The 14,676-nt window shown below is 45.4% G+C and overlaps 1 protein-coding gene across 1 annotated transcript in view; it reads right to left on the reverse strand.

The window, feature by feature from the left end:
• The window catches only part of EXT2 (exostosin glycosyltransferase 2), a 136,904-nt gene that overhangs the window by 45,378 nt on the left and 76,850 nt on the right, over positions 1 to 14,676 (reverse strand). The window contains exon 9 of the mRNA XM_065944452.1: positions 5,746 to 5,935. Within this exon, the coding sequence (XP_065800524.1) occupies positions 5,746 to 5,935 (190 nt within the window). The remainder of the gene's footprint in view (positions 1 to 5,745; positions 5,936 to 14,676) is intronic.

Here is a 14,676-nt window from a genome sequence, read left to right on the forward strand (position 1 = left end):
AGGTGCCTGCATTCCTTATCAGCCACGTGATCTTGAACAAATCAGTGACTTTGCACCTGTTTCTCTGACTATGAAGATGGGACAGTAACACCGTCTTCACCTGTGGCAAGACGTGAGGAGGAACAGGAACGCGTTCGGCAGCGCAGTGCCCGGCATGTGGCAGACTCCCACCTAATGTGCCCTGTGCTTTCCCTTGCAAGTCTGTGCCTATTTACAGACCAAGGATGTTTTGGAACCCTAAGGAGTGGTGGCAAAGTGGCACATGTTAGATCTCATACATTACTCTGACAATCTAGTGGTATGTCCTCAGCTTTTATCTTCAAAGTCCACTTCAAGGCCAACAGAAACCCTGCCATTCATCCTCTAGAACTGAAAAAACCTAACTTGCCAATGGAACAAAGAAACATGGAACTCTTGCCAAGGAAATTTCACAAGGCAACAAACAGCCCCTCTTTCTGCAATACAGAAAGAGGCTAGAAAATAGGTTAGCTGCTTGCGTGACGTGTAGACGTTCCTCTACCCTGGATGAGAGGGACTCTCACCCAGCGAGTGTGCACAACACGTTCAACAGAGAGTTTTCCAATTCTTTGCCTATGTGTAGCCAGAAAATTACTCAAGACAACGTCTGTAAACAACCTTCCTCGATAAGGTCTTTGATAGGGAAGTTTTAGCAAGTGAGGACAGCCAAATGGGCACAGATGGAAATGTTGAATGAATTGTGGCTTTCTTGGAAAGGTGATTACCTTTTCCTGTTCTGAGTTGAACCTGGAGAGTCAAAGGCAGCTTTGGTAAAAGAAGTCTCCATCTCAACGGTCCAGCTCCCTATGAACCATCATGACCACAAGGAAGGACTCCAAGTAGAACTCCTAGTTTCTTGTTTTCACAGTTTCAAATAGAACAGGCCTCTAAGGAGGGGACCCAACTTACTTGGGCTTTTGTATCCCTTCTGTGGGACATGGGAACAAGAAGGTGGCTAGCCAAAGAAGCATTATAATTACTCCCTGCCTTAAAGCAGATAATTCTGATATAGGATTTCGATACAGTTTGAAAAAAAAAAATAGGACAGGAATACAAGGTAGGAAAGAAAAACATAGGTGAGAAAGAACAGAAGACTTGTATTTTTCTTTCCATTAATATTTTCAAAAGAATAAGGTTTATTTTTCTGCCTCTCTTCGAGTCCCTGAGAAGAACCTGGTTGATCTGCATAATCTCAAATCAGAGATCTGACAAAGCATGATTTCCTTGCTGCTAAACGGCAATCTGAATAGATACAGTGGGCCTCAGGGCACAGAGCATGAGCTTTGGATCCAGAGAGACCTGTGTTCATTTCTGCAGATCTCTGATGTGTGTGTGTTAGTCACTGAGTCGTGTCCAACTCCATGTGACGCTATGGGCTATAGACCACCAGGCTCCTCTGTCCATGGAATTCTCTAAGGCAAGACTACTGGAGTCGGTTGCCATGCACTTCTCCAGGGGATCTTCTGAACCCAGAGACTGAACCTGGGTCTTTGCATTGCAGGCGGATTCTTTACTGTTTGAGCCACCAGGAAGCCCTAGGGGAAATTACTCAGTTAATCTGAGTTTCACTTTTGTAAATGGGGATAACATCAGCTTCTTCACAGGTTTGTTATAAGCACTAGAGATAACACGTGTAAAGCACTTAGCACAGTTCCCATTCCTTGGATATAAAAGGTAGATAATACATGTTGTAACAACTCTGTATCATTCTCGTTTTCACTACTGTGCCTAGTGGTTCAGTCGTGTCCGACTCTTTGCAGTCCTTTGGACTGTAGCCCACCAGGCTCCTATGTCCATGAGATTTTTCAGGAAAGAATGTGGGACTAGGTTGCTATTTTCTTCCTCCAGGAGATCTTCCTTACCCAGGCATCCTCACAAATGGATTCTTGTAAACTCTTACAAACTTCACTTTGCCTCTGACATTTTGGAGAGGTGTAGACAGAAGAATATGGGGTGACTCCTTAGGATGCAGGAGGAAACAGCATCACAGCTAGAAATCTGCGGGTTCTTACACCACTGCTTGGCTTAGATGGGGTCTTTTTCCTTACTCCTTTAAATTATAAATGGAACTGCATGAATTGTAGCTTGTGTCTCATCCTGCAAATCTGTAGCTGGCAAAACAGAAATGTCACCTTCCATTCACACAAAGTAGTCTGAAAAATAAGATTTCTCAAAAACATTGCCAAGCTTATGAAAAACAAACAGCTGAGCCAACTGACCTGATAACTTTACAGTTTTGAGCTTTAGTCCAACTTGAAGGAGAAAAAGAACTCCTTGTGCTAAGGATTTTTTTTTAATGTGTATTGATTAACAGTTTTCTCCAAGTTGGATGCCAGAAACCATGTGAGCAAGGAGAACTCTCCAACTTGGCAAAGGTACTACCAAACGTTCAGATTGTCTGACGATGACCCCAAGTCCATCCTGGGGATCACTGTCACACACAACCACAGATTCACAAAATCAACCATCCGGTTATCTCTGTACAAATCTCAGGCTCCCTCCAGAAGTCCTCAACCAGCCTGGGGAACAGAAGGTCCCTAGACCCTCACTCCCCACAGTCCCAGAATTCAGCTTGAAGGAAGGGCGCTCCTGCTTCTGCTTCTCGATTGCCTCCATCCTGACGGACCACTCTGAAATGCTCAGCCAATCCCATCCTGCCTATTAAGAACTGTGGAAGTAGCAATCCGAAGCTGGGGTGGCCATAGGGGAGTTCCCTGAGATCAATTTAAATTTAAAAACTGAAATCAGTTAAAACAGAAGGCTGAGTTAAACCTATCTGAAATGTACGATGTAACAGCTTCCTTCAGGCTGAGGCCAGGGGCCAAGCCTAACAACCTCCATATCCATCAAGCCGGGAAACTGAAAAGCTGGGGTCGGAGGAGGGCAGTGGCTTGCCTTTTCGTCTGACAGAGCTCAAAACCAACGTGACGAAAGCTCACTGGAAATTTCTATTGCCTAGTCTAAGTATTTACTTAAACTTCAAACCCAGCAATTTAGACTTAAATGTAACCAAAAAGAAAATACTATTTGGTTGGGTTGGAGAGTGAAAAAAAAAAAAAACTGGAGGGGAGGGATTTCTGCCTACACTAATCCTCCCAGCAGCAGACATGTTAACCACAATATTTATTTTAGTAAATGTAGAGAAAGCGAAAAACATCACTTTTGCCTCTAATATTTCAAAGCCTTGGACTTGTCTTTTAAAAAATATATATATTACTAATGCCGTACATGAAAAATCAGATGCCTTTACTGGCAAGAGGGCCAGAGCTGACAGCCCCATTTACCAACTGAACAAACACCCCACAGAAGATTAAACACGGTTCATGTTCTCCCCCAAACAACCACAACGTCAGAGCCAGAGCCCTGACCTAAAAACCACTGTTAGAAAAAAAGCTGGTCCAGCCCCTGAATGTGTCAAAGTTTGGGTCTCATCAGCTGAGGGTTCTCTTTCCTCTCTAGAGGCAAAATATTTCAAAAATAAACTACACTCTTGGTCATGACATTCAGCACCACACTTTGGTAGGGTGTACCAAAAATTAAAACTGAACACCCAACTCCAGAACCTACGTTTGTCCTCTTGCTTTTAGTGACGGCAATGTAGGCAAGGACCTTAGACCAAGAAGGAAGAAAACGATTTCTCTTTTCTCACAGTTTGCAGTGATACCTGCCCCAAAGAAGTGTCTCAAAGCCACACTAAATAAGTCACCTTATGCCCAAAGTGACTAACCCGGGTTTCTAAGAAGTCTCCTCTGCATTTAGCACCAGCACTGCCTGTCTGGTGGGTGGGGTGCAGCCGGGAGGCTCCTGCTCTGGAAGCTGGTGGCCTTGGCGTGCAGGGGGCTGACTGCAGATATGACACACAGCTGTTCCAGCTCCAACTAGGGACACGCAGCCTTCCTTCTGAAACACAACCCGTCCCTTTATGAAGACATGGATCAGCAACGCGGGGCCCCCGAACCACCTCACTCTGGGTGGACCTGGGCTTCTGATGACCTTCCCTGTATGAATGAAGACACGGATCAGCAACGCAGGGCCCCCAACCCACCTCACTCTGGGTGGACCTGGGCTTCTGATGACCCTCCCTGTATGAATGAAGACATGGATCAGCAACACAGGGCCCCCGAACCACCTCACTCTGGGTGGACCTGGGCTTCTGATGACCCTCCCTGTATGAATGAAGACACGGATCAGCAACGCAGGGCCCCCGACCCACCTCACTCTGGGTGGACCTGGGCTTCTGATGACCCTCCCTGTATGAATGAAGACACGGATCAGCAACGCAGGGCCCCCGACCCACCTCACTCTGGGTGGACCTGGGCTTCTGATGACCCTCCCTGTATGAATGAAGACACGGATGAGCAACGCAGGGCCCCCGACCCACCTCACTCTGGGTGGACCTGGGCTTCTGACGACCCTCCCTGCTGCCCCTTTCTGTCCCCTCAGCCTCCCCCTCCTCCCCCTTCCCGTCAGTCTTGTCCTCTCTCCCTCTGAGAAGATGCCAACATCCTCTTTTTTCTCCTACCCCTTTCTGTCCCCTTTATTGAGAGTCAAACAAACAAAACAAAAATCCAAGAATGTCAGCACAAAAGCACGATAATAATAACAACAATAATAAGCACAGTGAGCTTCAGGGCATACTGTGGGCTTTCATGTAAAATAGCTACTTTGTTTACTAAACTGTGGCTCCCTGAATCTAAAAAGCAAGTATTGATGCAGAGAACAAAAGTCCCACCAAGGAAAAAATTTTTAAAGTCTCAAGAGGGCATTTAAATCCTGATTTGCCTCACAGACAGAAGTACATTCTTCTCCCAGCCTAGACTATGGATCTACTGCTGAGGTTTCCAAGGTTGACTATCCCGACTTCAGGATAATCAATTAAATGGGAACAGCCATAAAAAGTGCAGATACTACTGTCAGGCAATAAACTAGACCTTATCGGTGATAGTGGTGCACATTACAAACTTCAAACTCATTCCTTGCTCTAATCCATCAGAAACTTCCTGGCTTTAATAGGCTATAAAGGGCAGGGGCTTTGAAGTCTCTGGGATTAGGATCCATAATAGACGGACTGAATGAGAAACGAAATGCAGGTGGAACGTACATTATGCGTCTTGAATTAAAAACAAATCCAATGAATCAAACAGGCTCAGCCCGAGCTGCCAGTCAGCAGATTATAGGGCTGGCCAAGGCGAGGGACAGAGTGATTAAGGATGAGCTGGTGGGAACTTCCAGCGAGGGCTCACTTTAAGGAGCTGATTCAAGCCTGGGAGGGCGCGCTTTGCTGACTTTGCCCATCAGAGGTGAGGCCGTCCTTTTTGAAGAAGAGCACGGTATCAGAGCCGAGATAAGGAAGGAGAAAACTAATGCCTTTTAAACTGACTTTTCATGTAAACAAATCAGCTGAGAGGGCTGAGGGAAGCTAAGATCTGTTTTCTCAAGGCTGATGGCCTTTGATCCTATTGATTCCTAAGCCCTCAAACACTTGTGGCTACAGAGCATGCCGTGGGCTTAGAGTTAAACAGGCCACCCTAGAACAAGAACAAGATGACTGAGAAAACCAGGGTCACGCTGCCTCAGGAATGGCGTTGCTGTTGACAAAGCAGGAAAGTTCATTTAAGACAAAGGCTGCAAATCATTTGTCTATCCAAAAAAACTTGATCCCATTGAGATGAACATGAACGTCCAAACCGGGCCTTTCCAGACACACCGTCTCTCCACTCTTCTTACCTTCAGGAGGGTTTTTATTCTGATTGTTCCAGACGACCAGTAACTTGGAGAGGCTGGGCACCTTGGACACTTCGGTGATGACCCGGAAGAGGCTCTCCACTCGGTCGTAGGTGAGGACGATGGCCGTGAAACCTTGAGATTGCGGGGGGATGAGGGGGAGGAAGAGAGGGTTGCTCACACTGCCCCACTTCTGCAAGAGAACAGATTAATGCGGGTCAGAGAAGGATCTAGTAACAATGGTGTCACCAATAAACCTGAACGAGGAAGACTCGATCGCTCTAACTAGGACCAATCCAAGAGGCAACTGTCCAAAGTCTTCCCCACCTCAAAATCTGCACTGATGTTCTTTAACTGAGCTTGGCCCTGATACCCTTAAAAAAAGAGCAGAGAATTTTTGCAGCTAAGAGGAGATGTCTAGTTAAACATGACAGATTTAAACACATGCATTTATCTCCATTCCCTCCCCAAACTCACTAAAACGGCAATTAATAAATATAAAATATAAATCTACCCAGACAATGAAATGGGAACAGAGACAGCAGCTGATGAGCAGCATCAACATGCTTCTGAAAAGACTGAAAAGGGCTGGAGGAGTGGTGACAGGGCAGAAGGGTGAGAGTTGCAACCCAAGTGCTATAAAAGGGGTGGCGGGGCAACAGGGCAAGCAAGTGCCAACTGTTAGCTACACAACGGCCCAGGGACTGTGCTCGCTGGGACCTCATGAGGTAAGAGGAGGAGGGTGAACACAGTTAAAATATGTGTAAGGAGCAGTGACAGACTCAGGGCATAAGCGTTCCCACCACCTGCCCACTGAACCAGAAAACTACTCTTCTTTCTTACCCAAGCCACAGAAGGGAGATTGATTCTCTGAGAAAACTAAAGCTCTAGAAATGGAAACACAGGTACCGAAAAGAGGGAAATGCAGTTAGAGCCTGTTGAATGATGAGCTCTACAGCTTCTTCCCCCTCTAGTGACCCAAACATTAGCAGCCATGTGGTTACTTGCCACTCCATGACCTGACAGCGAAGCCCCATCACCTTACAGCGAGGACCCACCACCCCGCAGCGAGGACCCACCACCCCGCAGCGAGGCCCCACCACCCCGCAGCGAGGACCCACCACCTCGCAGCGAAGCTCTCTGGGTAGCAAGCTTCTCTTAAACAAAAAACTTTTGATCAACTTTTTAGAGCTTCCACAGATCCCAGAATCAGACATTTCAAGAACATCTTCAGCATGAACAATAGAAAACAAACAAAAAGAAAAGAAGTCAGAGAAAACAGAGGCAACAGAAGAAGCAGAGGGGTGGTGGTTTAGTTGCTCAGTTGTGTCCGACTCTTTGCGACCCCATGGACTATATAGTCCATAGAATTCTCCAGGCCAGGATACTGGAGTGGGTAACCTTTCCCTTCTCCAGGGGATCTTCCCAACCCAGGGGTTGATGCCTTCCGTATTGTAGGCAGATTCTTTACCAGCTGAGCCACGAGGGAAGCCCAATAATTCATGTACTAAACAATGCACCCATTTAAGGTACACAATGGGTTTTGGTATATTACATTGTTAAATTTTAAAAACTGGTAAAATATAACATGAAATCTGCCATTTCAAATATCTTTAAGTGTACAATTCAGTGGCATGAATTACATTTACATTCATATGCTTTTACATGAAAAGCTTAACTTCAGGACCTAACTTCAGCTTCACCAGGAGGAGGCTGAATATGAAATGGCCTGTTATTCTGGCTGCTCACGCTCTTTAGTCTTTTCATACTCTGGGATTTCCAAGGTTTCCCCCATCAACCTCATCCATATCACTGATGGACACCCATCACCACGTATATGACAACAGCTGTTTGCCAGATGTAACAGTGTGGGACAGGAAATGCACACGAACACATGGAATACACATGGATGGGAACTCAAGGAGCCTGAATGGGGTTCCTGGAGTCCTGATGTCATCAGGATATTAATGCCGAAATGTCCACAACAGGCCATAACTAAGATTTCACAAGCAAGAGACACAACAGGAAGGACTGTCTTCCTAAGGCTGACTTTTTGTTTCCACAATATCACACTTGGGCATTAAGCCGTGGTCTTAGGAAGATGCCTGGATCTTGGTGTTTCTACCTTGCATCTGATCACCTTTGCAGGAATACCTTTTCATTTTCTACTCCTATCTTATTCGTCACAGTTTCCTGATTTGTATGGAAACGGAAGTCAGGAAGTAGCCCTGTGCGTTAAGTCACAGTTAATCCCCGAGGTTCATGGTCTCTCTGCCCTCACCAACCCAGCCCACTCATCAACCCCTCCCAACACAAAACTCGTAAGCTTGAAATTTACCATTTTAAATGGAAAAGAAAAAAAGTTTTTATGGAAAAGAAAAAAAAGTTTTTAAAGTAGTATGTAAAATAATTTAATATGTGACATCAAAACAGTCAAGATTTGCTAAGTACTTTGGTTTCCCTGATAGTTCAGCTGGTAAAGAATCTGCTTGCAATGCAGGAGACGCCAGTTTGATTCCTGGGTCAGGAAGATCCCCTGGAGAAGGGATAGGCTACCCACTCCAGTATTCTTGGGCTTTCCTTGTGGCTCAGCTGGTAAAGAATCTGCCTGAAATGTGGGAGACCTGGGTTTGATCCCTGGGTTGGGAGGATCCCCTGGAGAAGGGAAAGGCTACCTACTCCAGTATCCTGGCCTGGAGAATTCCATGGACCGTATGGTCCATGGGGTCGCAAAGATTTGGACACGACTGAGCAACTTTCACTTTACTGTGAGGCACTGTGCTTTACATATATTATCTCATTTGAGCCTCATGACAACCTCAAAATAGATGGCTACCACTCTCATTTTACGGATGATGAAACTGTGGGATTAGAAATAGTGAATGATGTCTAATCATTTGCTTTACCAGTCCAGAAAGGAAAGAAGAAATAGTGAATGATGTTCATGGTCATATAGCCTATACAAGACAGAGCGGGAAAGCACCCAGGCTGTCTGACTCCAGAACACCAGGATGTGGTGTTTCATGGCCCTTCCCCAGTTTGAGGTAAACATCACCATTTACAGACTCTGGAAACTGGAACTGTGGGAAACTCCAGAGTTTATTACTTCTAGCTCTTCTCTGAGACAGAAATGCTGAAGGTTTTCTTGATTCTTGATGATCAAATCTGGGCCAATAAGTAAGAGACCACCTAAACACTATGATTTCAGAGGGTACACGGAATAAAAACATACCAAATACATAACACTGACACAAAGGGAGCACATAAATTTAAAAAGGTAAATACACCTCTAACACAGGAGGAAAAACTATTAAACCTCCAACAAAATGAGGTCTGTTCTTCAGAAGTGGGGAACGCCAGCACACTTGCATGCCTCTATGACATTCAAAGGAGGGGAAAAATTCCCTAAGAGATGCAAAGCGTGGTTTCAGAAAATGAATCCCTTGGAATTTAAACCCCCCAAAAGGCATCACAGCTCTGGTTTCACAGCGCTGCCAGGAGAAGAAACGAAGTCTCTGGCAAGACAATAGATCCTGTCTCATCCCGAATGCCAGCTCCCTTTGGGAAGCGGATGGTTATGGGATGCGGGAGGAGACGAAGGGTGGGTAGGAAATGGACAGTAACTTGTCTCGGCTCTCAATTTTTCCACATCGCTCACTTGCATGCCAAACAGGGCTTGAATACTGGAGAAGCAGAAACGGCAGCATATTGAGGGAGACAGGGCACATAAAGGAGCGTAACAAGCTCTGAAATCTTGCCAACACTTTCCCATGAAACACAGGCATTGAGATGAACACGGAGACAACACAGAAACTGCTGAGCATGAATTTACTGTGTTACAAGCTTGACACTTTACTGTAGGATATGCCACCAACACTGATGCAAATGACTTCAAAAAAGTGAGTCAGCACATTTGAGGTCAGTTTTAGAATCACATGTCCTTAATCAGAACCCAGGTTCTTTGCTGACCAGCTGTGTGACCTGGGCAAAGCACTTAACATCTCTTGCACCTCAGTTGCTGAATCTGCAAGCTCACGGTAAAACTACAACTTTTCTAGGTGCAAATACAAGTGTTAGTCGTTCAGTTGTGTCATACTCTTTGTGACGCCATGGACACCAGGCTCCTCTGTCCATGGGATTTCCCAGGCAAGAACACTAGAGGGGGCAGCCATTCCCTTCTCCAAGGGCTATTCCCGACCCAGGAATCGAACCCGGGTCTTCTGCACTGCAGGCAGATTCTTTACCACTGAGCCATGAGCGAAACTCTTTTCTAGGTAGTGTTACTTAACACAATAATTAAAATATTAACATGTCCTACTTATTATTTCTTAACAATCTAGATGTTAATAACAGTAACAAGGTAATAAATGTAAAGTACCTGACACATACAAACATTCGACAAAGGAAGTCAACAGACGGTCTTATGGGAATAGGAATTTCCCCGGGATTCACCTTCTGCAGGTCTCAAAAGCGGGGTGAGAGGTGGCTAAGTGATCATGAGGTATCTTCCAGCCACTAGGATTTTAAATGAACCCCTTCTTCCTACCCACCTTCACCTCACTCTGGGGTCCTAATTTACCTCGATTCTTCTTCCTCTCCAAATACACTGTTTTTATTTTCATAATTTTCTCTTTTCTGTCCTATTCATTATATTTTAGCTATTTTAGCTATCTTGAAAGCTTCATGAAAACCAGAGTCGTAACTGCTAGTAACACCCAGCATTTAGCACAGTGCTTGGTGCAACTCAACAAAAACTTGTTTAAAAATGACTAAGCCCAAATTGTGTTCTTTCTGTTCTCTGTGCATGGGTGTGAATAGCTAATGTACATTCAAATGAGTGACATCAAAGCTCTGAAATGGTTTCCAACTTAGTTCATTCATTTAAAATACTCATCTACAATCTTATCGTGCTAAGTATTCTGAAGAAGTGTAGGGTTAGGATATTTAACAGACAGTGTGAATCTGGACACTGCCATTTACTGTGGTGTGGAAAGCCTCTTCTGTGACTCTTAGTTTCCTCACCTGTAAAATGCAGAGCCTGACAGTACCTACCTCCAGATTATGCACGTGAGCACTTAGCCTAGGGCTCAACACAGAGCTCCAGGGATGGTGAAAGTGGAAGTCACTCAGCTCAGTCGTGTCTGACTCTTTGTGACCCCATGGACTATACAATCCATGGAATTCTCCAGGCCAGAATACTGGAGTGGGTAGCCTTTCCCTTCTCTAGGGGATCTTCCCAACCCAGGGATCGAACCCAGGTCTCCCGCATTGCGGGCAGATTCTTTACCAGCTGAGCTACCAGGGAAGCCCAAGAATACTGGAGTGGGTAGCCTATCCCTTCTCCAGGGGATCTTCCTGACCCAGGAATTGAACCGGCGTCTCTTGCATTGTAGGCGGATTCTTTACCAACTGAGCTATCAGGGAAACTAGGAATAGTAGTTGAAAGCAAACACAAAAAACTAGCTCACTCCAATTCATATTCTCGTCTGTCAAAACAACAGTGTTAGGAGCTCAACAAGCATTTCATCAGTATGATTTTTGGTGCTCATTCATTCAGTCAACATTTCCTGAGCATAAACTATAAGCCAAGAATAGGGTTAAAGACGCAAAGACAAATTCCTTCTCCTCAAGCAGTTCATAATCTGGTAGGGAAGACAGCTAGGTAAAAAGACAAATTATAACACAAACAACAAGTACTAAAACAAGGTCCTCAAGTCCTGTGGGCCCAGGAAGATCCATAGAGTCACCTCCATCTTCCTGGAGGAGGTGAGGAGGGGACGGAGCTAATCAAACAGCCACAGGGCAAACTGAGTGGTGAGCACTAAGACCTGCTTCCTCGCCCGCCAGGGGCAGACCCTGCCAGGGCCAAGGTTGGGAGCAGGGAGGCAGGGAAGCACAGACAAGGGGCCTCAGAGACAGGCAGGCTAAAGACACATCAGAAAAGCCCATGCGACAGAAGTTTCTTTTTAAGTCTCATCAATGGTTTTCTGTTGATTTGTTTTGAAGCTTTCTTGTCCAGAGTATTGTTTTACTGATAAATTAACACAGCTACCTTCAACGTTCCATCTCAAAAGGTCAGAAACAGGAAACGCTGATCTGCAGCTGGGCTTCTGCGCTGGGTGCCTCTCCATCCACAAACATGATTCCATTTGCCTTTGGAGCCCAGCAACGGTGAGGAGAAAGGTAGCTTTAATTGGGGTGCGCGCCTTCACACCGACACTCCACTCCACTAGGTTAAGGTCAGCAGACCAACCCCCAGAGGAAAAAAACTTACTGGAGAAGGACGTTTCAAAAACAGCGTTTAGTCACCTCTGAAATACCGTTAAGGACTGACCCCCTGCTGGCTGACCAAAGAGAGTGTCTACAGTCTGGGACCTCCTGACCCCACTTTCTGCAGGAAATCAAGCAAATTTAAACCTCCATAATTTACTCAAGACTCTGACTTCTGCCAGGGAAAAGGCAAACAGCGCTGGCAATTAACTCCGTGGCCTGATTAAATCTCCATCATGGCACGATGGGGCATGAAACCAGGCGCCCAGCAACAGAGAGGCCAGGGAAGAAGGCGGAGCCCCACTACCGCAGCTGCAGCTCGGGTCCGTGGCTCTTAAGCAACTTTTGGGTACATTCAGTGAAACTCTTCACACCAACATGGGAGGCGATAACCAGAGGAGGAGTGTGTGCATCGGGCATTGAGGCCAAATACCTCCTTCATCCAGCGCTCACCCTCCCCCCACTTCACTCCTCACTCACAAACATTCTTCAGGGAAGCTGAGAAACCGAGACTGTTAACTTAACCCACAGCAGCCATGACAACTGTCACATCACTATGCCCACTTGCGAGAAGCTCTATCCCATCGCTTATTCTGAAAAGCCCCAGTGAAAGAATTAACAGTGAACAGACAAACCTGCGAGAGGGAGTTGTGGGTTCAGGTGGCAGGATCTCTTGAGAGAGAAGCCTTGGGAGATCAGGCTTAAAGTCCACCACCAGCTCAAAGGGGTCTTCTCCTTCAAGCAAGGGATTCCAACTCAACTAACTAGGTGTGCCTTTGGCAGTCTCACACAGAGGAAGTTGTCTGGGCCCTTCCTGCAATCCTGTTTTACTTCCTTAGTTGAAAGGTCATGGGAGTCCTATGTGAGCCTAACCAAAACCATCCTGGCCAAAGTTACTTACCATACAGAAAGTGGAGGAAGCTGGTGGGCAAACTACTAGAGCCATTCTGAAAGGTTCCTGCTGGAATTACTGGAGGATTATAAAATACACATTCTGATATCAACAAAAGGACTCTCTCAACTTACACGAGGCAAAACTCAAACAGAAGGACTCAAGTTCAAAGCAGGATGATCCAAAATTTAATCCCTATTATAGCAGAGTTTTTTTTTTTTAAATGTCACTAGGTATAATATCATGTGACAAGAAGAGAATCAAGCAGGTATTTGAGTCAACCCATATTTGATTTAAATGAAGTTATTTTGCCAGAGCAGAAAAGTGAGAAGTCAGAGGAGAAAGGAAGAGAAGAGAAGACAGGCTTGTTACACAGAAGCTTTCAAGTCCCTGGTTATGAGCAGCCTTACCTATCCCTACCTTGATCGAAAGGGCAGTTTTCATGGTTGTTTTGAAGTTATCAACCCTTACCTCAATGTGGTTTCAATTATGAATTACCAGACTAAAAGGGGGGGAAAAGCTTTGATTTATTCTTTTTTGCTCCAATTATGCATGATGTGTTTCCACTGAAGACTTTGAAAAGTATTTCATCATGCCTCTCATCCTGAAGTGGTCAAAGGGCAAAACCAAAAGGAGTTAACCCTTTCATTTTTGCCTCGAGGTTCAAACAGCCTCCCTATCAATGGACATAGGGCAAGGCCTTTGAAGCAGAGAGGGCAATGAAAGGGTTAAGCATTAGCATCACATTACTAACGTGCATAAGGGTGGTGTCCCCTGTCCAAAACGGTGAGATGATATTTATGTTAATGGGTGCTGGGAGATCTGAGATGGGCAATCAGTAACGTGGCCCATGTTGCCTTACCCATTGACCCTCTGTGGCTTCTCCCTGCAGCATAGCACTGCCCTGGGCGCGCGCTGACTTGGGAAGCTGGAGAATGGGAGACCTAAAGAACGTGTGCCAGCAGGCTCTCTTCACACTGAGAGGGAAAAGATTCAGGGACAAGCCTGAAGTCTGCTTGCTGCACTGCATCTTTGCCTCATCCCACCCATAAAAAATAACCGACCGTTCTGAAAAATAAGGAGAATGCTGATGGCTAAATCTCCCTGACTTGACATTAAACAGACACATGAGAGATGAAAATGGAAGGCCAGAAATCCCTTTCAGTGCTGTAGACACAACTAAGGAAGATAGGTAAATTATCAACTTAGAATTTCTATAATTTATTTACAGTAATGTCCTCACAAATCAGTTTTCTGTATGTTGGTGTTGGAATGAGCCTAACTACATCAGGGTGGACTGGAGTAAACAGGTACTGTGACTCTGTAACACCCAGAGAAACTGAGCCACTGAGACTAACGCAGGGTCACAGGAACAAGCCAGACCTTTTCACTGGTAGCCTCTTTTCCCTCTAGATGTGTTTAAGAGCTCCTTTTTCTTCAGTGCACTGCAGTTTCACTATGACTGTCCAGCTTGTGGTTTGCTGGTCTTCCTAGCTCTGAGGTCTACTATCATTCAATAGCTCTGGAAAATTGTCAGCTATTATTCTTTCAAAAAAAGGGACTCTTTTCCATTGTCTCTCTCTTCCTCCAGGAACTCTGATTAGACATATGTTGGACCTTGTCCCTTGTCCCTCCATTCTCCACGTAACTTCAATTCTTTAATATTTTCTGTCTCTTTGAGCTGCATTCTGAACAATTTCTTTGAACCTAATCATCTGAAGTGTCGTTCAGTCTCTACGTCACATCTGACTCTTTGCAACCCCACGGACTGC

Source organism: Muntiacus reevesi, chromosome 9 (assembly GCF_963930625.1).
Source record: "Muntiacus reevesi chromosome 9, mMunRee1.1, whole genome shotgun sequence".
Classification (NCBI taxonomy): Eukaryota; Metazoa; Chordata; class Mammalia; order Artiodactyla; family Cervidae; genus Muntiacus; species Muntiacus reevesi.